General features: G+C 45.0%; 1 protein-coding gene across 3 annotated transcripts; it reads left to right on the forward strand.

The window, feature by feature from the left end:
• Nucleotides 1-1,737: 1,737 nt before the first annotated feature.
• On the forward strand, nucleotides 1,738-17,802 carry LOC112223431 (F-box only protein 11). Of its 3 annotated transcripts, none has more exons than XM_042305518.1 (21): nucleotides 1,738-2,086; nucleotides 3,483-3,637; nucleotides 4,045-4,126; nucleotides 4,233-4,377; nucleotides 4,590-4,719; nucleotides 7,934-8,017; nucleotides 8,115-8,247; nucleotides 8,340-8,446; nucleotides 8,540-8,651; nucleotides 8,759-8,865; nucleotides 11,763-11,900; nucleotides 11,996-12,213; nucleotides 12,738-12,918; nucleotides 12,997-13,119; nucleotides 13,278-13,363; nucleotides 13,467-13,798; nucleotides 13,911-14,018; nucleotides 14,404-14,484; nucleotides 14,860-14,968; nucleotides 15,845-15,943; nucleotides 16,133-17,802. In XM_042305518.1, exons 1-21 carry the CDS (start codon nucleotides 1,999-2,001, stop codon nucleotides 16,260-16,262), a joined length of 2,748 nt encoding a protein of 915 aa, XP_042161452.1. In that variant the 5' UTR covers nucleotides 1,738-1,998; the 3' UTR covers nucleotides 16,263-17,802. The 3 variants fall into 3 exon arrangements, with proteins under 3 accessions (XP_042161452.1, XP_042161453.1, XP_042161454.1); XM_042305519.1 differs by having other exon boundaries at nucleotides 1,739-2,086; nucleotides 3,486-3,637; XM_042305520.1 differs by lacking the exon at nucleotides 14,404-14,484 and having other exon boundaries at nucleotides 1,740-2,086.
• Nucleotides 17,803-24,290: the final 6,488 nt, after the last annotated feature.

The following is a 24,290-nucleotide window of genomic DNA, read 5'->3' on the forward strand; positions in this document are numbered from 1 at the left end:
AGAGCTTAGGGCAGGTAGGGTACAGGCCGGTGCTGATGGAGGACGATAGCACCCAGCAACAGTCAACAAAGAGCTATATGAAAGTTTAATGCTTAAAACCAGCAAATCAAATTATTTTGGGACAGACTTCCAACAGATGCATATCTGTATTCTCAGGTAAGTGAATTCCATAGATTAGGACTTAATGAATGTATTTCAATTGATTGATTTCCTTCTGTCAACTGTAACTCAGCCAAACCGTTGACATGGTTGCGTTTATATTTTTGTTCAGTGTATTATTATGTACACATCAAAGGACGACTAGAGGGCAACATTGCACCATATTTCTAGACCGTCCCCTAGTGATCAGATTCACAACTAGGCGACTAGGTTTAGTGTGCAGTACAGTAGCCACTTACCCATTAACACGCAACATCTGCGCAAGCGAATGCCATAAAACATGATATTGAGCATGGAAGTAGCACACACACATACAAGTGCTACAGCACCAGGCTGGAGATACCTGGTTTTGCCCTCAATTATATCAATTATGTTACAGACCATTGCTTTTACTGACCAGCGTGCCCACTCTACTATCCTGTAGCCTAACCTGGGTTATATCCATACGTTTGGTTCTGGCCCACTGCCTATCCTGGGTTATATCCCTATGTTTGGTTCTGGCCCACTGCCTATCCTGGGTTATATCCGTATGTTTGGTTCTGGCCCACTGCCTATCCTGGGTTATATCCGTATGTTTGGTTCTGGCCCACTGCCTATCCTGGGTTATATCCCTATGTTTGGTTCTGGCCCACTGCCTATCCTGGGTTATATCCATACGTTTGGTTCTGGCCCACTGCCTATCCTGGGTTATATCCGTATGTTTGGTTCTGGCCCACTGCCTATCCTGGGTTATATCCATACGTTTGGTTCTGGCCCACTGCCTATCCTGGGTTATATCCGTATGTTTGGTTCTGGCCCACTGCCTATCCTGGGTTATATCCGTATGTTTGGTTCTGGCCCACTGCCTATCCTGGGTTATATCCCTATGTTTGGTTCTGGCCCACTGCCTATCCTGGGTTATATCCGTATGTTTGGTTCTGGCCCACTGCCTATCCTGGGTTATATCCGTATGTTTGGTTCTGGCCCACTGCCTATCCTGGGTTATATCCCTATGTTTGGTTCTGGCCCACTGCCTATCCTGGGTTATATCCGTATGTTTGGTTCTGGCCCACTGCCTATCCTGGGTTATATCCGTATGTTTGGTTCTGGCCCACTGCCTATCCTGGGTTATATCCGTATGTTTGGTTCTGGCCCACTGCCTATCCTGGGTTATATCCATACGTTTGGTTCTGGCCCACTGCCTATCCTGGGTTATATCCGTATGTTTGGTTCTGGCCCACTGCCTATCCTGGGTTATATCCCTATGTTTGGTTCTGGCCCACTGCCTATCCTGGGTTATATCCCTATGTTTGGTTCTGGCCCACTGCCTATCCTGGGTTATATCCGTATGTTTGGTTCTGGCCCACTGCCTCTATTGTGTGGTTATCCTAACCAAAAACGCCCTTCGGCTATGCAAAGCAGAGATCCCCTCTCTCCCCTCCTGCTTTATAACACTTGATTCTGCTAAGCAACTGCTCCACAAGACCTTGATTTATTCAGGTGTGTTGTGTAGCGTTGGAGCCAAAGTCTGCACTCCAAGCTACACACGAGGGCAGCGTTCTCAAGAGGACCTGTGTATACTTGGCCACAGGAGGTCGCTGTGAGCCCAGGGTGTGATTGGTGGCAGACATCCTCCAGTGTTTTTTCCGAATGTCCCTGTGTGAGTTAATGGCTCCTCCTGCTAGATACGGAGCTGGTGGCGAGCAGTCCGAAAAACACTAACTACACCCGGGTAGATAGTTAGCGCGCAGGGTGGTTTGAGAGAGAGGCTCACCGGGTTGTAGTCGAGGCCTGGTGTTAAAGCGTGAAGCGGATGGTCGAGGAAAGCGTTCTGTATTTTAACAACAGACTCTCCAAAAAATGAACTCCGTCAGAGCCACCAACCGGAGACCCAGGCGAGTCTCAAGGCCGCGCCCGGTGCAGCCCGACCGGAACGAGGGGGACCGAGGTGAGAGGGACCATCGCCAGAGCACTGTAGGGCTGTAGTCTTGTCAGGACGGCAAGGCTCCACAGTGACCCCCAGCCTCAGCTACCTGGAACGAGAGTGTTATTTAGGCAAAGCCGAGGCTTGTACCTCTGTGGCACAGGCCGCGCTTTGTTTGGCTTGAGTGACTGTGGCTACCAGTGGGGCTGGGGGGGTAGCGTGAGTGCTTTCCCTGCTGCGTAGTTCGCTAACGCGTTGACTAGCTGACGTTAACTAGCCCATATAACTATGCAGCCATCCATAACGTCGCCCAAGGCGAACCCACCGACTTTGGCAGATTGTGAATGTTCATGGGCATGGCAGTACCGTTACTAGCTAGCTATCATGGCTTCTGATTAAATTCATCTGCGTTGTATTTTGAACTGACATTTTTGGGGTGTGCTGCCCATTCTCCAGTAACTAGCGAGTTACTTTAGCTCGCTAACGACTAGCTATGAATGTCTACTTCAGCGATGAACGATCAACCGCAATTTAGACAAGTACATTTTCCTGTTAAGCAGTCAACCAGCTAGTTAACTGCGTGGCTCACACTCATCAGGCATTTAATTCAGCAAGCTAACTACCTAGTTAAGCTAACCAGTTATGTCTAACTGAGCGCTAACGTTGGCTAGCTAGCTGTGTTTGTTTACCTGGCAGATTTACTAGCGAACAGTAGTACCTACGTAGATGAGTTTTGACTCGTCTGTGCAGGTCTGGTCGGCCCGTTTACCCGCAGGTCAACTTTTCGGGGCTTTTATAGGGGCTGTGGCTTCGTTATCGCAGTGTGATGGTCAAGAGGCCGGTGGCCAGCTAGGGAAGGACATTGTGGGGCACAGTCAGGCCCTATTCTGGTAGTCAAACCGCAGGGACGCATCTGCAGTTATCAATCACCAACCATAATCTGTCACCCACACAGCCTTGTAATACAATAGCCTACCCCTGTCATATATTAAACACATCCATGACACCACCCAGTCTATGAATGACCTAAAGTCGTTTTAGAAGAGGCGGAGTAGGATGACACTGATCAGCTGTCATTACTAATGTGTGTTTAATCAGCCCTTTACACCCTTACCAACTACAGTAGTGATTATTCTGTGTGGGTGGATGGTGTTGTTTAAATGGCATTTGCCTGCTGGTGTTTGTCTGTTGAACTGTGCTGATGGAGAAGATGTATGTGTCTTTGCGCTGTGTTTACACAGGCAGCACAATTCTGATATTTTTCACACTAATTTGTTTCGACCAATCAGATCAGCTATGGAAAAGATCTGAAGTAATTGGTCAAAGGACCTATTAGTGGAAAAATCAGAAATGGGCTGCCAGTGTAAACGCAGCCTATATGTGTCAGACTTTGTTCTGACTGTGTCCTCTGTGTGTCCAGCAGATGAGGCTCCAGCTGCAGCAGCGGAGGTGGCTGTGGAGGAGTCTGGGCCTGCAGCTGGGAACAGCCCCTACCAGCTCCGACGCAAGTCTCTACTGCCCAAGAGAACAGCCTCCAGTACTGCAGCGGCCTGCCCCAGCAAGACCGCTATGGAGGTCAGACCGAGAGAGTGCACCATTCTGTGTTTGTTCACGTCCCTTAATGGGTTTAAAAGGACTGGTTTGTGGTCCTGTGTTTCTGATGGTGGAGCAGGGTGCTTGCACCACCAGGGTTGCCGGTTTAATTCCCGGGGCCACCCATATGTAAAATGTATACATGCATGACTAAGTCGATTTGGATAAAAGTGTCTGCTGAATGGCATGTATTATGTTATTCTGATACATTATTTTTGAAACAGTGTAAACTCCCACTGGCACCAGTGTACATTTCGGGAGAATGGAAGAGGACAGTATTGGTGTGAGAGACAGAATGTGTGTGTGTGTGTGTGTGTGTGTGTGTTAGTGTCTCAGTCATTGGGGGAGGTAGCTGTGTGTGTGTGTTACTGATATGTGTTCTGACACAGGGAGCGTCCACCTCGACGACAGAACCCTTCGGTCACCGAGCCAAACGAGCCAGGGTCTCTGGCAGGAGCCACGACCTGCCAGGTAAGAATGTGTGTCTCGGCGTACTAGTCAATGACGTGAGGTGTCTGCATGGCTCTTTCTACAACTGTATGGATCATCTATTAATACTAATGGAATCTGTGTGTAGCGGCTCTAGCAGAGCAGTACCTGCAGCAGAAGCTTCCAGATGAGGTGGTTCTGAAGATCTTCTCATACCTCCTGGAGCAGGACCTCTGTCAGACTGCCTGTGTCTGCAAACGTTTCAGCCAGCTAGCCAACGACCCTATACTCTGGTACACAATCTTCAGTGGACTGTGACTCTATATACTGAAGGGAAAACAGTGACACATTTTCTTGCCCATTGTAGTTAACTGATATGTCACCACCCCCCCCAAAAAAAATCTGTCACTATCGATCGTTATTGGTCCACACTGACATGAAGGCTGTTGATTTGTGCATCCCTCTATGCCTGAACTTGACCTTTGCCTTTTCTGTTTGTGTCCAGGAAGCGTCTGTACATGGAGGTGTTTGAGTACACCCGTCCCATGATGCACCCCGAGCCAGGCAAGTTCTACCAGGTCAGTCCTGAGGAACACGACCACCCCAACCCCTGGAAGGACAGCTTCCAACAACTGGTGCGTCGACTGTGTGTGTGTGTGTGTGTGTGTCAGTGTTTTCCATTAGTGCATGAATTTGGTTAATTAGCCGGTTACATAATCATTTTCAGCCTGCTACTTTTTGTACTTCATTTTAACTAGGCTCCTTTTCATTTTAAAGTTTAAATTTGCTAGTCTGTCGAGTCCGCTAGAATGAACGATATGCTTTTTCTGGCGATCTAGGATAGGCGCCTGTCAGTCACAGAGGGCGATGACCCATACCTCAGTGGCGATGACAGGGAAACTAAGTCTGCTGTCTGTCCCACCTCCCGGTACAATTTGTGTGCGCTGTGTTTGTTTGCAGTCGAATTTCTATACACTGAGGAGGGAGAGAATTTGCTCGTCACATGTAATGTAAGTGGTAACGATGAGTTGAAATCCACCACTTAGTCTAACTATTTTCTGGCACATTGATTTATTTTCTATTGCATGTTTCATATAGCCAGCCACGCGGAGTCGTGGTGGATAGTAGGCTATTTACTGTGCTGTGATTGACAATTGAACAGCAAATGTTGACTCGTTTATAAAAGGTGTCCGACTATGTAAAGCAGATCTATAATCCTTGCCAGTCATAAATCATGCAATGTGGTTATAGGTCCATGGTATTGCATCGGGACAAGTAAACCAAATGATTTCCTAGGTTTCCTTTCCTATGATGACGGGGCTTGTCAGACAGTGGTGCTAAAGGGACTGACTCTTGTCAGTCCGTGTGGCCCTTCAGAATCGCATCGGTGAGAGAGACGTTCATTTGTCTCCCTAATTTGCATAGGCTACTGGTAGGCCCAGGGTTTTTGGCGATTATCTGGAGATAAATTATGAAAACATTCGAGGAAGGTGGTGAATCATCACTGCAGGAACGATAGTCAGCGGGGAGCCTCGTTCTGGTCCAAATATGATCATTAGGGCCCTTTTGGAATCCAGGCATTAAAACGGTTTCAACAATATAAAAACATTTGACCTTAGGGGGGTAATCAACAAAATGTCGATGAAAATGTGTTAATTTGCCCAAGTTTATCATACGATATGAACAGAATGCATCAGTGATTTTTATTTCCTGCAGCTTACTGAATAGGCAACGCGAATGCTCCTGTGTGTGTGTGTGTGTGTGTGTGTGGGGGGGGCCGTTAGCAATGATGCTAATGAAAACAGTCTTCTGGTAGATGGAAAGGCTTTCCCATAAACCTTCTCAGGGCTTGACATTAAGGTTTGTCTGGGGGAAAGTAAAAAAAGAAATGGTGGACAACCAGAATATAGATTTAAGTTCATTCAAGTAATAAAACTCACTCTCAAAACAATTACCCTGATCAGAATAGGACCAGGCAGTGCACAGCAGGGCAATGCATATTTGACATTCTGAGTAAATTACTTAGTCCTATTTGCTTTAGCCTATTTAAATAAATATGTCATATTTACACAAAGCAAGATAACAATGTAAACAGACCTAAGAGTCTTACAGCAGCGCCAAATATCCGGTCAGAAAATGTTTAGTTTTTTCTCTCTTTCGAATGTAGGGCGATCTGGGCCAATAGCCGAAGCCTATTTTTCTAGAGGACACTGCAGTGTCTTGTGGTCGTCTATAACAATGTGTTCTATTTTCTCTCCATTTTGATATGATTATGACTTGTCCAATTGAGCCTCTCGTTCAGTTTAATGCGTGCTACATTTCTCCTGCCGTGCTGCTTCGTGAACGAACATTACATTAATCTAACGGAATGGCTAAAAAAAAGTGAATGTCAAGCCCTGCTTCTCAATGAAATGTTAACAAGTAGTCCAAGCTTACCTGGCAGAATGATATCATGATTATTTTCATCAAGTCAGTAGGTATTTGTCAGTGGTGTAAAGTACTTATGTAAAAATACTTGAAAGTATTAGTAGTTTTTTGGGGTATATTTACTTAACTAATTTATATTTTTGACAACTTTTACTTCACTATATTTCTATAGAAATATTGTACTTTTTACTTCATACATTTTCCCTGACAACCAAAAGTACTTGTTACATTTTGAAGGCTTAGCAGGACAGGAGAATGGTGAAATTCACACACCTATCAAGAGAACACGTGGTCATCCCTACTGCCTATAGTCTGGCGAACTCACTAAACACAAATGCATCTTTTGTAAATAGTGTTGGAGTGTTCCTCCTCGCTATCCGTACATTTTTAAAACAAGAAAATGGTGCCGTCTGATTTGCTTAATATAAGGCATTCTAAATTAGTTAAAATTTAACTTCTTCTTTTGATACTTAAGTATATTTCAGCAGTTACATTTACTTTTGATACTTAAGTATATTTAAAATAAAATACTTTTACTCAAGTAGTATTTTGCTGGATGACTTTTACTTGAGTAACTTTCTATTAAGGTATCTCTACTTTTACTCCAGTATGGTAATTGTGTACTGTTTCACCACTGGTATGTGTTTTTGCCATCTCTACCATGGTATGTGCGCTACAAAAACAAGCTAACAACCTATTGCTAGGTGCTCACTGGAATTAAAGGGTAACTACATCCCAAAGTTAAAATGTCTTACGACTTTTCACAGTCCTCAAAAGTGGTCTCCTGCTGTGGTTTAAGCATTGTTGTGGACAATTTTATTTTTTTAAAGAAGTGATTTTTGAATGCAAAAACCTGAAAAAAAGAATGTGGGCTATATACTGTACTTTTTTATTTATTTTTTAAATAAAGTACAGAATTTGAAGAAGAAACATTGTGACAATTCATATCTTGTAGTGAAACTGTAAATATGACTAATCAAGAAAAGACAGGTTAAATGTTAACATTAAAAAAAGTTATGTTCTCTTTCTTGGGAAATAGTCCTGATCATATAGGCCTGGAACTAGACAAAATCCAAAACAACTAACAATACACTGAATTCATATTTTTTTAAGTAATTTTAAGGTCATGTCTTTCCTAAAAAAAAATACCACAACACATTTTTCCAATCTGGGAGGTAAATTCTCTAAAGTATTAAGTCATTTGGCTGTGTATTTGAAATGGAATCAATACATTCGACTGTACCAGAGGCCACCAAAATAGAGCTGCTTTTGGAGAAAATAATCTGACAGGCCCAGGGGTGCCTGGTTGGCTACATGTTCTATTTGGCTGGCTACTCTATGTATTATACTGGTGTGTGTGTGTGTGGTTAGACAAACATTGTGTTGATGTTATTTTAACATTGTTGTAAAATTGTGTTGCAGTATAAAGGAGCCCACGTGAAGCCAGGCTTTGCTGAACATTTCTACAGCAACCCTGGGAGGTTCAAAGGCAGGGAGAATATGCTGGTAAGAGACATAATTATACTCATGGTCTACTGAAAGCAATATGGCTGCGAGTCAGCTCCATTCTAGCTTGATTTGATGTAACCGTGTCTGTCTCCAGTACTATGACACCATAGAAGATGCGTTAGGAGGGGTGCAGGAGAGTCATTTTGATGGGCTGATCTTTGTCCACTCTGGGATCTACACTGACGAGTGGATCTACATAGAGTCCCCTATCACCATGATTGGAGCAGGTACTGTGTGTGGTCTGTCTGTCTGTCTCTTGCTCTTTCTGCCTCTCTGTATTATCTAGTGGTAGAAATTGCCTTTCTTTTTGTGTGTGTAGCTCCTGGTAAGGTGTCTGATAAAGTGGTTATTGAGAACACCAGAGACTCGACGTTTGTCTTCATGGAGGGATCGGAGGACGCCTACGTAGGATACATGACTATTAGGGTACGCTGCTAACACCGATCCAACTCTCTCTCTCTCTCACACACACACACACTCTCCCCACATCTCCCCTCTAACCTGTTGTTTCACCTTCAGTTTAACCCAGATGATAAGTCGGCTCAGCACCACAACGCCCACCACTGTCTGGAGATTACTGTCAACTGTTCTCCCAACATAGACCACTGTATCATCAGATCTACCTGCACAGGTAATGTGCACACAGTCCACAGTAGGGCTTGTGTGTTTTGCCTGTGTTTTGCCTGTTTAGTTTGTCTCCAGTGGGGGATGTTGGGTAATGTAGTTTCTCTACTCCAGTGGGCTCGGCTGTGTGTGTGAGCGGCCAGGGGGCGTGTCCTACCATCAAACACTGCAACATCAGCGACTGTGAGAACGTTGGACTTTACATCACCGACCATGCACAGGTAAACAAACACATCACCGACCATGCACAGGTAAACAAACACATCACCGACCATGCACAGGTAAACAAACACATCACCGACCATGCACAGGTAAACAAACACATCACCGACCATGCACAGGTAAACAAACACATCACCGACCATGCACAGGTAAACAAACACATCACCGACCATGCACACCACTAACCACTCTTAAAAAACCTCTGACTATGTATTCCTGCACGGTATCTATGAGGATAATGTATTGCATGGTATCTATGGGGATACGTAAGGGATAAACGCCCACGTTCTGTGCATTACCTTGGAAATATTGGACGAGGGGGAGCCGAGTCCGTTTGCCAAGGTAATGTACGGAGTAGCAGAGGCGTGTACCACAGTTGCCAAGGAAAACCATGTTAAAGTACACATTTACTGGTAGAAATTAAATGTATTCGTTGATATTTAAATGTTTAAGTGAATTCATACTATCACATCTTCTGGTTGCTAGAGATGTGATCTAGTCTTTCATAGGAATAGTTCGCTACCCAGTCGTTGGTTCTCTATGTTCCCATGGCAACGTTCTTATCCCTTGCTTGCTAGCTAGCCAACTAGCTACGGCTAACACAGTCATGGCCTCTGCAGCCAGAATAACAGCAAAGTAGCTGCATTTGCATTTGTTTAAACTGTTTTCTATTGACATTCCTTTGCCTACATCCATAACAATGAGCTGATGCCCGTTTTTACTTGGCAGAGCAGAAGTGTGTGCCTTCTCGTCAGGACACTCGTCAACACTGTTCATTACGGGGAGATAGCATTGCATATCAAACACTAAGCTAGAAGTTAGCTAAATAGTTTGTTGCTAGCAAACCTGCCAACATGGCAACTGATGTTTTTTAAAAATATATCAGATGCTGAAAGCAGCGGGTCAAACTAGAAACATGTAGAAGGATTTGACAGCATAGCACCACTTGGATCGTGACTGCAACAGTAGTGACCAGATAAATCTGTGTTTCACTCACCACGCTAGATCAGGTGCTATTAAAAGAAGTATGTATTTGCAAACACAAATCGCTTGCTAGCTACGTTTTTCATCGTTGGACCTGTGTTTACTATGTTTCCAATTTTGGTGTGTGTGGTTGTTGGTTTAGCTTTCTGTAATTGTAGCAAGTTACGGTTTGCATGTGTACAGTCGTGGCCAAAAGTTTTGAGAATGACACAAATATACATTTTCACAAAGTCTGCTGCCTCAGTTTGTATGATGGCAATTTGCATATACTCCAGAATGTTATGAAGAGTAATCAGATTAATTGCAAAGTCCCTCTTTGCCACGCAAATGAACTGAATCCCCCCCCCAAAAAAACATTTCCACTGCATTTCAGCCCTGCCTCAAAAGGACCAGCTGACATCATGTCTGATTCTTTCGTTAACACGGGTGTGAGTGTTGACGAGGACAAGGCTGGAGATCACTCTGTCATGCTGATTGAGTTCGAATAACAGACTGGAAGCTTCAAAAGGAGGGTGGTGCTTGGAATCATTGTTCTTCCTCTGTCAACCATGGTTACCTGCAATGAAACACGTGCCGTCATCATTGCTTTGCACAAAAAGGGCTTCACAGGCAAGGATATTACTGCCAGTAAGATTGCACCTAAAACAACCATATATCAGATCATACAGAACTTTAAGGAGAGCGGTTCAATTGTTGTGAAGAAGGCATCAGGGTGCCCAAGAAAGTACAGCAAGCGCCAAGACGTCTCCTAAAGTTGATTCAGCTGTGGGATCAGGGCACCACCAGTACAGAGCTTGCTCAGGAATGGCAGCAGGCAGGTGTGAGTCCATCTGCATGCACAGCAGTGAGGCAAAGACTTTTGGAGGATGGCCTGGTGTCAAGAAGGGCAGCAAAGAAGCCACTTCTCTCCAGGAAAAACATCAGGGACAGACTGATATTCTGCTAAAGGTACAGGGATTGGACTGCTGAGGACTGGGGTAAAGTCATTTTCACTGATGAATGCCCTTTCTGATTGTTTGGTGCCATCCAGAAAAAAGCTGGTCCGGAGAAGACAAGGTGAGCGCTACCATCAGTCCTGTGTCATGTCAACAGTAAAGCATCCTGAGACCATTCATGTGTGGGGTTGCTTCTCAGCCAAGGGAGTGGGCTCACTCACAATTTTGCCTAAGAACACAGCCATGAATAAAGAATGGTACCAACACATCCTCTGAGAGCAACTTCTCCCAACCATCCAGGAACAGTTTGGTGACGAACAATGCCTTTTCCAGCATGATGGATCCCCTTGCCATAAGGAAAAAGTGATAACTAAGTGGCTCGGGGAACAAAACATCGATATTTTGGGTCCATGGCCAGGAAACTCCCCAGACCTTAATCCCACTGAGAATTTGTGGTCAATCCTCAAGAGGCGGGTGGACAAACAAAAACCCACAAACTCCAAGCATTGGTTATTCAAGAATGGGCTGCCATCAGTCAGGATGTGGCCCAGAAGTTAATTGACAGCATGTCAGGGCGGATTGCAGAGGTCTTGAAAAAGAAGGGTCAACACTGCAAATATTGACTCTTTGCATCAACTTCATGTAATTGTCAATAAAAGCCTTTGACACTTCTGAAATGCTTGTAATTATACTTCAGTATTCCATAGCAACATCTGACAAAAATATCTAAAGACATTGAAGCAGCAAACTTTGCGGAAATTAATATTTGTGTCATTCTCAAAACTATTGGCCACGACTGTAAGGAGCATATTGCATCATGATTGCAAGGTGTCCCGATGTATTTCCCAACTGTCCCGTTCTGGTTTTAATGCCCTCCTGGCCAATCAGAAACAAGTATTCAACAATGCTGTGGTATAATGATGTGACAATATATTGCGGGGTATCTATGAGGATAATGGTGTCATAATGTGTTGCAGGGTATCTATGAGGATAATGAGATCAGTAATAATGCATTGGCGGGAATCTGGGTTAAAAACCACGGCAACCCCATCATCAGACGAAACCACATCCACCACGGCCGAGATGTAGGAGTCTTCACCTTCGACCACGGCATGGTAACTCACTGACCTATAACCTCTCACCCACCATTTCTCAGGTTTTTACATTGGTGCTGTACATTGCAATGCTGACAGTATCTCTCTCCCCTCAGGGTTATTTTGAGAGTTGTAACATCCACAGGAATCGTATAGCAGGCTTTGAGGTGAAGGCGTATGCCAACCCTACAGTGGTTCGCTGTGAGATCCACCATGGCCAGACAGGGGGCATCTATGTGCATGAGAAAGGACGGGGACAGTTTATAGAAAACAAGATCTACGCCAACAACTTCGCTGGAGTTTGGATCACCTCCAACAGCGACCCTACGATACGGTACACACACACCCCCTACAATACTGTTACACACACATAGTAACCCTATGATACTGTTACACATACACCCCTACGATACTGTTACACATACACACACATAGTAACCCTACGATACTGTTACACATACACACACATAGTAACCCTACGATACTGTTACACATACACACACATAGTAACCCTACGATACTGTTACACATACACCCCTACAATACTGTTACACATACACACGCATAGTAACCCTACGATACAGTACACACACACCCCTACAATACTGTTACACATACACACGCATAGTAACCCTACGATACAGTACACACACACCCCTACAATACTGTTACACATACACACACATAGTAACCCTACGATACTGTTACACATACACCCCTACAATACTGTTACACATACACACGCAAGGTTGCACTACGATGCAGGAAACACGCACATAGAACTACTCTATGAAATTATAGACACTAACCCCTCTCTCAGTATTATGGGCTGTTTGTTGACGTTCTGTCCGTCTCTAGGGGCAATGCAATCTTTAATGGTAACCAAGGGGGCGTGTACATATTTGGCGATGGGCGTGGCCTGATCGAGGGGAACGATATCCATGGCAACGCTCTGGCAGGAATCCAAATCAGAACCAACAGCTGCCCAATTGTACGCCATAACAAGATCCACGACGGACAGCACGGCGGCATCTACGTGGTAAACAAACACACACTCTTCAAACTATTTTTCCCATATAGATCTCAGGAGATGTTGCTAAGTGTTGTGTGTGTTCAGCATGAGAAGGGCCAGGGTGTGATCGAGGAGAACGAGGTGTACAGCAACACGCTGGCAGGAGTCTGGGTGACCACCGGCAGCACACCTGTCCTCCGCAGGAACCGCATCCACAGCGGCAAACAGGTAACACACAGCCCACACTCATTCTCTCACCGTTATCATTGGAAGAACAAATACATAAGGGATATTCTTGTATCCTGTGAGAATTGGAGGCCTGTCTCGTTAGTGTCTGAACTCTAAATAGTTTATCAGTCCAACCTAACGCCCTTCCTCCCTCTCAGGTTGGCGTGTATTTCTATGACAACGGCCATGGGGTGTTGGAAGACAACGACATCTACAATCACATGTACTCCGGCGTTCAAATACGGTACGTCCTGCCTCCTCACACGCCAGTCCGGACACGCGGTGGGCACGATACCGTTTCACTAATGTTAGATAGCGGTTTTACTAACACTGTTGGTTGTCTATAGGACGGGCAGCAACCCCAAGATCCGACGCAACAAGATCTGGGGAGGACAGAACGGAGGCATCCTGGTCTACAACTCCGGTCTGGGTTTCATCGAGGACAATGAGATCTTCGACAACGCCATGGCGGGCGTGTGGATTAAGACGGACAGCAACCCCACGCTGCGGCGCAACAAGATCCACGACGGGAGAGACGGAGGCATCTGTATCTTTAACGGAGGGAGAGGTCTCCTGGAGGAGAACGATATCTTCAGGAACGCCCAGGCAGGGGTCCTCATCAGCACCAACAGCCACCCGGTGCTCCGCAAGAACCGCATCTTTGACGGTTTTGCTGCAGGTGAGCTGCCCATGTGTCAACATTTTACATCAACTTTACTGTCCTGACTGGTCAATACTGTAACCTACTCGTCGTCCGTCACCTGTGTTGAGGATGTCATTTCCTGTCTCAGGTATCGAGATAACCAACCACGCCACTGCAACTCTGGAGGGGAACCAGATCTTCAACAACCGTTTCGGAGGCCTGTTCCTCGCCTCGGGGGTGAACGTCACCATGAAAGGTAGCTAGCGCTAACAGGGTAGGGTAATATAGCGCTAACAGGCCAGACCAGTGGTAGTCAGTGTATTTCTGAAGTAGCCACTTGTGAAATAACCTCGCTGGGCGAGCCACCCTAGGCTACCCGTCGGAGAAAGGGGGTTGGGGGGGGGCAAGAATTCAAATGAATTCACACATGATATTTATAGATACTAATTAACATGGACAAACAAGCTATTTCATTCTCCATTGTAGGACACTTGGCTATTAGAAGCAAATGTTACTAAATAATTTGATGAATCTTTTGAACATGGCCTTATTGCCATTATCTCAAAAGTTATAGCTCAAAGATATTTGTTAGATTTCAGTCTGAAGGAAGTATATGGTTTTAATCAGTTCATTTCCCCCAGTCATTCTGCGCAGATTCATCACTCTCCCTTCTAACGAGTCCTACACAGCTTGTGTTCGTCGTAGATGGAAACAGAAGACACGTATGTGTTCCTGAGAGTCTCTGCTTTCAGGAATGGGGTCATACTCTGTTCAACAGCTATAGTCAAATTCCTAGGAATATTATCTGTGTTTGTCCCAGCTGCTAATAGTGGATACTAGAGGTTACTGGCGTAACCATGGTTCGATGTACTAATTAAGCAGCACATTCAGCTGACTGAATAATAACTTGCACAACACATTCATTCAGATTGTTGCAGAGAGACTCCAATAGGGTTGCCGTGAGACGCGCAGTGACTATGGCTGGCTTAGACTGTATAGAAAAAGGTTCTTGGTCACTGCACTCTCTGGGTATGTGATCTTTTGGGGATGTCTATCAAGTGGACAGGCTCTCATCCTCTGCTCCGCCTCTCTTCCAGATAATAAGATAATGAATAACCAGGACGCCATAGAGAAAGCTGTGAGCAGAGGACAATGTCTCTACAAGATCTCCAGCTACACCTCCTACCCCATGCATGACTTTTACAGGTACACACACCAGCCCATGCACGACTCCTACAAGTACACAGACACACACCAGCCCATGCACGACTCCTACAAGTACACCCACCAGCCCATGCACGACTCCTACAAGTACACACACCAGCCCATGCACGACTCCTCCAAGTACACACACCAGCCCATGCACGACTTCTCCAAGTACACACACCAGCCCATGCACGACTCCTCCAAGTACACCCACCAGCCCATGCACGACTTCTACAAGTACACCCACCAGCCCATGCACGACTTCTACAAGTACACCCACTTCAGCCCATGCACGACTTCTACAAGTACACACACCAGACTTTACAAGTACACACACCCAGACTTCTACAAGTACACACACCAGCCCATGCATGACTCCTACAAGTACACACACACACCAGACTCCTACAAGTACACACACCAGCCCAGACTCCACGACACACACACACACCAGACTCCTACAAGTACACACACAGCCCATGCACGACTCCTACAAGTACACACACACCAGACTCCTACTACACAGACTACACACACACACACACCAGACTCCTACACACACACAGCCCATGCACACACACACACACCAGACTCCTACAAGTACACACACAAGCCCATGCACGACTCCTACAAGTACACACACCAGCCCATGCACGACTTCTACAAGTACACACACCAGCACAGACTTCTACAAGTACACACACCAGCCCATGCACGACTCCTACAAGTACACACACCAGCCCATGCACGACTCCTACAAGTACACACACCAGCCCATGCACGACTCCTACAAGTACACACACCAGCCCATGCACGACTTCTTCAAGTACACAGCAGTTACTCCACTGATGTTTTCTTTGACCTGTGTGTGTCCAGGTGTCACACCTGCAATACGACAGACCGGAACGCCATCTGTGTGAACTGCATCAAGAAGTGTCACCAAGGACACGACGTGGAGTTTATACGGCACGATAGGTGAGTAGCCCACACCAACCGTTTACTACCAACTAGATGGTCCCACTTGTGGCGTTTTGTTTCAGAAGAATTGAAGGACTGTCAGATCTAGTTTTCGATGAGAATCTTTTTAGATTTATGTTTTGGATCTTTCTTTCTCTCACGCCCTGTGCTGTAATCCATGTCCCCCCCCAATCTCTCTCTCTCTAGGTTTTTCTGTGACTGTGGAGCGGGAACTCTGTCCAACCCCTGTACTCTGGCTGGAGAACCCACACACGACACGGACACACTTTACGACTCAGCCCCGCCCATAGAGTCCAACACGCTGCAACACAACTGAACACACACACATCACATGTACACACACACTACATAAACACCCCCCCTATAATCTACATACACACACTACATAACACACATTCATAACACACTCATATATATGCGCGCGCACACACAGACATATACACCACTCACACACGCTGGCCATAGGGAGCCAGAGAGACTGAACACGGGGTTTTCAGCAGGGACTGGCATTGAGGAACCCTGAGATTCAGCGAGAGACTGAGACAGTGATGCACTTGGGAGTCTCTTCTAAAGGGAACTATGAAGCTGGTCTGAATTTGACTGGTCTGGCTTAGCCTCTGGTGTACTGTGTTGAGAAACGGACTCGTACTGAACGGCCACATGAGATTCTCACCATTGCATCTCTGGACGCCAAATGGCCAGGTAGAGGATGGAGAGTGAGTGTGGAGAGGGTAGGGAAGTGGCTACTCGGATAATGTCAGAGTGGCCAATGAGACTTCCTTCGCCTGTGACCCCTCACCTCTCGGCGACTCTCCAGGATCCTGGGAATCGAACTTCCTCCCAAGACAGGAAGAAAGGAGATTTAGCCCCACCCACTGAGAAAGCGTTTCCTGTTCAGAGGCATCTGTTACTAGGCAGTGGATGGCTGATATATACATATGTACTGCTAACGGAAGAGAGGGACTTTGATCAAGCACCTCTGCTTTTATAATATGTTATTCTGATCAACAGATATTATTTTAATGCTTTCTCATGTAGTTTTGTATTTACAAGCAAAAAATCTTACTGTATTTGAATGTCTTTTTATTATTATATATTATAATTATAAATGTTTGTCGTGTTGACCCCAGGCTTGCTGCAGTAGCTGTTAATGTCCCAGTGGATTTGTTCTTTCTGTGAAAGAGAATCACGTTTAACACTAAAGACTCTCTCCAGGCTAGTAGATGTAGGACTGGTGGAAGATTGTGTGTGTGTGTTTGTTGGAAGTGTGCATGTGTATGGTTGTGTTCATATGCAGTCCATGTTTCTGGAGAGAGTCAGATATGGGGGCGTCGGGCCTTTTTCAAACTGGGACAGAGGAGTCGTTCTGCAGTGCCCTCTCATATTCTCTCCCCTTCTTGTTCCCTCTCCTCCCTCCCTACTTCCCCCTCTCTCTACCTTACCCTGATCTCTCCCTCTACTATTCTCTCCCCCCTTCCTTTTTCTGTCTTTGTATTCTGGTGACTGTGGCTCCTCATACAGCCTGGATCGTATGCATGTGTACCATAACATCAAGGTCGTGTGCCCCTGCTCAGACGCTGCGTGCCACGTCGTCGACTGTGCCGTCGGGAACCAGATTGCTATTACATATGTGGTTAATTTGATGGGTAAAATACCTTCCCAGGCATAAGATCTGGCACGCATCAATAACGTCTGACCAGGGGGACACAGCCCTAGACTTAATATATTGTGAAGTATTAATACAACCATTATGTAGATGCTAGTATGAATTCAAAAAGGGTTTCATTTCCTAGGAAGAAAAAAAAAAGAAGACGGGAAACTGGTCGTTTGTAAGAAAATAAAACTATTAGATCAGCGGTGTGTCTGCTTTTTACGATTGATTTGATTCCGTCCGACCCATTTACAATGAGCCTGTGCTCCTCCCACCAACCTCCCTTGCAATACAACATTTGGTAACAAACAAGCAAACTAAAATCCAATCAAAGCTCAAGTAAAGTTGTGTGCGAATATTGCACCAACAACGGACTCCTGACCAGACCAGTGTGTCACTGCTCTCTCGCGTCAGCCAGGCTAAAATGTTCTCACACTCAGGTTTGTTTATGAATTATGCACAAATCACACTAACGTTATTTATAACTTGAACTTCGTGTGAAAACGAAAGATTTATTGTTTATGATTTACTCAACTTTTATTCGTGTGTATAAAGGAGACTGTTCGTCAATTGTTTCTTCCAATTTGAACTGCCATGTAATCTGCTCTAAAGATGCTTAGTGTCCTCGGGATGTTGATCTGGCGTCTCGGCTGAGGTAAAGGGTTTATTCATGCAACCAGCATTAATGTCTAAAGGAAAATACAGAACGATTTTTAAATGTTGAACAATATTTTATTGGAAACATGTTTACATGTTTTATGAAACTAGAAAAATGGTGAGGAAAGACTACGCAGAAAAGGAAAACGGATCATGTGCTACAACTACTGTAGAAGGTCTGAACTTGCATTGGAGCTCACTGATGTGTTATGGGCAACCTCCACCTTAATGGCTTTAAGCTCTGCCTTTACCTCCTGGTCAGTAGTGGTGGCGGCCTGCAGAGATTTCCCCTCTTGAAACGACTGGAACAATCCTTCCTCCTGGAGAGAGAGAGTGTATTAGGAAGTTGGAGTAACTACAAGCCAATGAGCTATGGAGAGAGAGTGTATTAGGAAGTTGGAGTAACTACAAGCCAATGAGCTATGGAGAGACAGTGTATTAGGAAGTTGGAGTAACTACAAGCCAATGAGCTATGGAGAGAGAGTGTATTAGGAAGTTGGAGTAACTACAAGCCAATGAGCTATGGAGAGACAGTGTATTAGGAAGTTGGAGTAACTACAAGCCAATGAGCTATGGAGAGAGAGTGTATTAGGAAGTTGGAGTAACTACAAGCCAATGAGCTACATACACTGCAATGTGTATGTATTTGGACAGTGAAGCTAAATGTTTTAATTTGGCTCTATCCTCCAGCATTTTGGATTTGCGATTAAATGTTTTATAGTCAGCTTTTATTTGAGAGCATATTAATACATATCTGTTTTACCGTTTTGAAATTTAAGCACTATTTAAGCACTGTAGATCTAGTCCCCCGCCCATTTTGAAGACGTCAAGTATTTAGACAAATTTCACTGAGTGCACCAAAGTAGTCAACAGTATTTGGTCCTATTTTAAATTGTTTTATTTTATTTTAACGTTATTTAACCAGGTAAGCTAGTTGAGAACAAGTTCTCATTTACAACTGTGGCCTGGCCAAGATAAAGCAAAGCAGTGCGACACAAACAACACAGAGTTACACATGGAATAAACAAACATACAGTCAATAACACAATAGAAAAAGTATATACAATGTGTGCAAATGAGGTAGCATAAGGGAGGTAAGGAAATAAATAGGCCATAGTGGTGAAATAATTACAATTTAGCAATTAAACACTGGAATGGTAGATGTGCAGAAGCTGAATGTGCAAGTAGAGATACTGGGGTGCAAAGGAACAAAACAATAAATAACAGTATGGGGATGAGGTAGTTGGATGGGCTGTTTACAGATGCGCTATGTACAGGTGCAGTGATTTGTGAGCTGCTCTGACAGCTGGTGCTTAAAGTTAGTGAGGGAGATATGAGTCTCCAGCTTTAGTGATTTTTGCAGTTCGTTCCAGTCATTGGCAGCAGAGAACTGGAAGGAAAGGTGGCCAAAGGAGCAATTGGCTTTGAAACATATCATATTCCTAGCACGCAATGACTACATCAAGAATGTGACTACGAACTCCTTGGATGCAGTTGTGTTTTGGGTTGTGTTTTGTTCAATAAAGGTGCTATATACCAAAGCATGCTAAACTCATTACCAATAATGGGGAAGATTAGCCATTTTTTTGGGGGGGGGGATTATCATTGTCCCTCTAACATTTGCACTCATCATTCACAATTCATTCAGGATTATCCATAATCATGGTAACATCCACATTCATGTAGTAGTTTTCACAACCATCTTTTAATCTTACTTGCAATAAAAGTGACTACAAAATGACAATACATTAGTCAGTTGTACAACTGAATGCCTTCAACTGAAATGTGTCTTGCACATTTAACCAAACCCCTATGAATCAGAGAGGTGTGGGGGGCTGCCTTAATCGACATCCACGGTGCCTGGAGAACAGTTGTTTAACTGCCTTGCTTAGGGACAGAACTACAGATTTTTACCTTGTCAGCTCGGGGATTCGATCGAGCAACCTTTCGGTTACTGGCCCAACGCTCTAACCACGAGGCTACCTGCCACAGTATTCACCATTCACTTCCGATTGGACAACATATAATCCAAAACACAACCAAAACATGCTGTAAATGCATCCAACAACTTTGAAGAGTCACAAGCTTGATGTGTTCATTATGTCCTAGGAATATGGGACCAAATACTAAACTGTTGACTACTTTAGTACACTGTAAGTGAAATTTGTTCAAATACTTGACACCTTCAAATGGGGGGACTAGATACATAAAGTGCTTTCATTTCTAAATGGTAAATCAGATATGACAATACCCTGAAATAAAAGGTGATATTCTGTATTGTCACCTCATTTGAAACATTCATGATTATCGACATTCATCAAATCAAATCAAAATTATTTATATAGCCCTTCGTACATCAGCTGATATCTCAAAGTGCTGTACAGAAACCCAGCCTAAAACCCCAAACAGCAAGCAATGCAGGTGTAGAAGCACGGTGGCTAGGAACAACTCCCTAGAAAGGCCAAAACCTAGGAAGAGACCTAGAGAGGAACCAGGCTATGTGGGGTGGCCAGTCCTCTTCTGGCTGTGCCGGGTAGAGATTATAACAGAACATGGCCAAGATGTTCATGTAGTTCACCCGCATCTTCTACACACAGGCAAACAGAGCACTGTGTGTGTGATGATATACGGTGCATTCGGAAAGTATTCAGACTTTTGACTTTTTCCACATTTTGTTACATTACAGCCTTATTCGAAAATGGATTAAATAAAAAAGGGAGACAACTGAAATACCTTATTTACTTAACTATTCAGACCCTTCTCTGTGAGACTCGAAATTGAGCTCAGGTGCATCCTGTTTCCATTGATCATCTTTGAGATGTTTCTACAACTTGATTGGAATCCACCTGTGGTAAATTAAATTGATTGGACATGATTTGGAAAGGCACACACCTGTATATACGGTCACACAGTTTATGTCAGAGCAAAAACTAAGCCATGAGGTCGAAGGAATTATCCGTAGAGCTCCGAAACAGGATTTTGTCGAGGCACAGATTTGAGGAAGGGTACCAAAATATTTCTGCAGCATTGAAGGTCCCCAAGAACACAGTGGCCTCCATCATTCTTAAATGGAAGAAGTTTGGAACCACCAAGACTCTTCCTAGACCTGGCCGCCTGGCCAAACTGAGCAATCGGAGAGAAGGGCCTTGGTCAGGGAGGTGACCAAGAACCCGATTATCACTCTGACAGAGCTCTAGAGTTCCTCTGTGGAGATGGGAGAACCTTCCAGAAGGACAACCATCTCTGCAGCACTCCACTAATCAGGCCTTTATATGGTAGAGTGGCCAGACAGAAGCCACTCCTTAGTAAAAAAGGCACATGACAGCCCGCTTGGAGTTTGTCAAAAGGCTCCTGAAGGACTCTCAGACCATGAGAAACAAGAACCTCTGGTCTGATGAAAGCAAGATTGAAGTCTTTGGCCTGAATGCCAAGCGTCAGGAAACCTGGCACCATCCCTACGGTGAAACAACCGCAGGACTGGGAGACTAGTCAGGATTGAGGGAAAGATAAACGAAGCAAAGTACAGAGAGATCCTTGATGAAAACCTGCTCCAGAACCGGACCTCAGACTGGGGCGAAGGTTTTTCTTCCAACAAGACAACACCCTAAGCACACGGCCAATTTTTATTAATGAGCAAAAATGTATAGAAACTGCCCGGCCAAGCTGATTTTGCTTTGTCATTATGGAGTGTTGTGTTTAGATTGAGAAAAAAAAAAACAATTGTAATCAATTTTAAAATAATGCTGTAAAGTAACAAAATGTGAAAAAGGTCAAGGGGTCTGAATACTTTCTGACGGCACTGTATAAGCTCTGCTCTATGAAGGCTGTGTCTTGACTCCAGGCAGGGTGGGCATGGCCTGTTGGAGCTCTAGACCCCTGCAGTCCACAGCCAGGAGGCCTGGTGTAGGGGATGGGGTGGAGATAGAGGCCACAGAGAAGCCGATCACTGCATCCAGCTGGGCGACGACATCACTCAACGACTGCAGGGGGTCCACATAGCCTGGGGAGGTCAAAGGACATAGTTTAAAGGGGGGCAACAGGAAATATTTAGGAATTCAATTCCTACATGGATCTCTAATTCGAATTAAATTTGTACTGATAAGAAGTTGCAGAGTGTGTGTTTGTTCTCACCCGAGGCGATGGCATTGTGAGCCTCATACTCCTCATTCAGGGAACTCAGCTGACTGCACACACACACACACAGAAAGTGATCATATTGCGGGGCACATTTTGTGTTTGTGTGACAGACCTGTTGCTGAACCGGACTCTGTTCTTCTGTACGTCCAGCATAGGGAACTTATTGTTGCTTAGACTCCTCTCCTCTTTACAGGTCACCTTCAGGTAAAACCCAAACACGCTGTCAGACTCCTCTCCTCTTTACAGGTCACCTTCAAGTAAAACCCAACACGCTGTCAGACTCCTCTCCTCTTTACAGGTCACCTTCAGGTAAAACCCAACACGCTGTCAGACTCCTCTTTACAGGTCACCTTCAGGTAAAACCCAACACGCTGTCAGACTCCTCTCCTTTTACAGGTCACCTTCAGGTAAAACCCCAACACGCTGTCAGACTCCTCTCCTCTTTCACAGGTCACCTTCAGGTAAAACCCAACACGCTGTCAGACTCCTCTTTACAGGTCACCTTCAGGTAAAACCCAACACGCTGTCAGACTCCTCTCCTCTTTACAGGTCACCTTCAGGTAAAACCCAACACGCTGTCAGACTCCTCTCCTCTTTACAGGTCACCTTCAGGTAAAACCCAACACGCTGTCAGACTCCTCTTTACAGGTCACCTTCAGGTAAAACCCAACACGCTGTCAGACTCCTCTCACCTCTTTACAGGTCACCTTCAGGTAAAACCCAACACGCTGTCAGACTCCTCTTTACAGGTCACCTTCAGGTAAAACCCAACACGCTGTCAGACTCCTCTTTACAGGTCACCTTCTTTGTCAGACTCCTCTTTACAGGTCACCTTCAGGTAAAACCCAACACGCTGTCAGACTCCTCTTTACAGGTCACCTTCAGGTAAAACCCGCAACACGCTGGTCAGACTCCTCTTTACAGGTCACCTTCAGGTAAAACCCAACACGCTGTCAGACTCCTCTTTACAGGTCACCTTCAGGTAAAACCCAACACGCTGTCAGACTCCTCTTTCCAGGTCACCTTCAGGTAAAACAGATCACCTTCAGGTAAAAACCCAACACGCTGTCAGACTCCTCTTTACAGGTCACCTTCAGGTAAAACCCAACACGCTGTCAGACTCCTCTTTACAGGTCACCTTCAGGTAAAACCCAACACGCTGTCAGACTCCTCTTTACAGGTCACCTTCAGGTAAAACCCAACACGCTGTCAGACTCCTCTTTACAGGTCACCTTCAGGTAAAACCCAACACGCTGTCAGACTCCTCTTTACAGGTCACCTTCAAGTAAAACCCAACACGGTGTCAGACTCCTCCTCTTCAGCATCCAGATCTACATATACAAACACTATTAAATTGTGTGTGTGTCCAGTTCATGTGCTGTTCTGTTCCGTCTGCAGGCTGTTCCAGTGTGTTCATCTTCTCCCTCAGCTCAGAGAGCACCGTGTCAAACGATGCTTTCACCAGGAACTCATGGTTCTCCACACACACACACACACACACTCTTTACCTGGTTTATATCCGTTGTTGTATCATCTCTCTGTACTTGAAGTCAGCCCGCAGGTCTCTGAGCGGTGAGATCAACACTTCCTTCTACAGCATCTGGCGCCTTCACAGAACATAGGATGGTAGAGAGTTAGTGTGTGTGTACATCTTCGACAGTGTGTTTCACAGAAGGTTGGTGGCTCCTTAATTGGGGAGGATGGGCTCGTGGTAATGGCTGGAGTGGAATCAGTGGAATGGTATCAAATACATCAACACATGGTTTCCATGCGTTTTAAACCATTCCATTTGCTCCGTTCCAGACATTATTATGAGCCGTCCTCCCATCGGCATTGTGTGTTTCACCAGAAGGGCAGGGTCTGGTAACAGTCCTGCAGTGTTACCGAGCACTGTTCAAA

This window comes from Oncorhynchus tshawytscha, linkage group LG24, assembly GCF_018296145.1.
Source record: "Oncorhynchus tshawytscha isolate Ot180627B linkage group LG24, Otsh_v2.0, whole genome shotgun sequence".
In the NCBI taxonomy this organism is placed as follows: domain Eukaryota; kingdom Metazoa; phylum Chordata; class Actinopteri; order Salmoniformes; family Salmonidae; genus Oncorhynchus; species Oncorhynchus tshawytscha.

Bases quoted from the DNA above. Each gene is read 5' to 3' on its own strand.
- LOC112223431 (XM_042305518.1), top strand. From the start codon at position 1,999: ATGAACTCCGTCAGAGCCACCAACCGGAGACCCAGGCGAGTCTCAAGG. The intron at 3,638-4,044 runs GTCAGACCGAGA...GTTCTGACACAG, and splicing joins CCAGCAAGACCGCTATGGAG to GGAGCGTCCACCTCGACGAC. The intron at 14,969-15,844 runs GTACACACACCA...GTGTGTGTCCAG, and splicing joins CCCATGCATGACTTTTACAG to GTGTCACACCTGCAATACGA.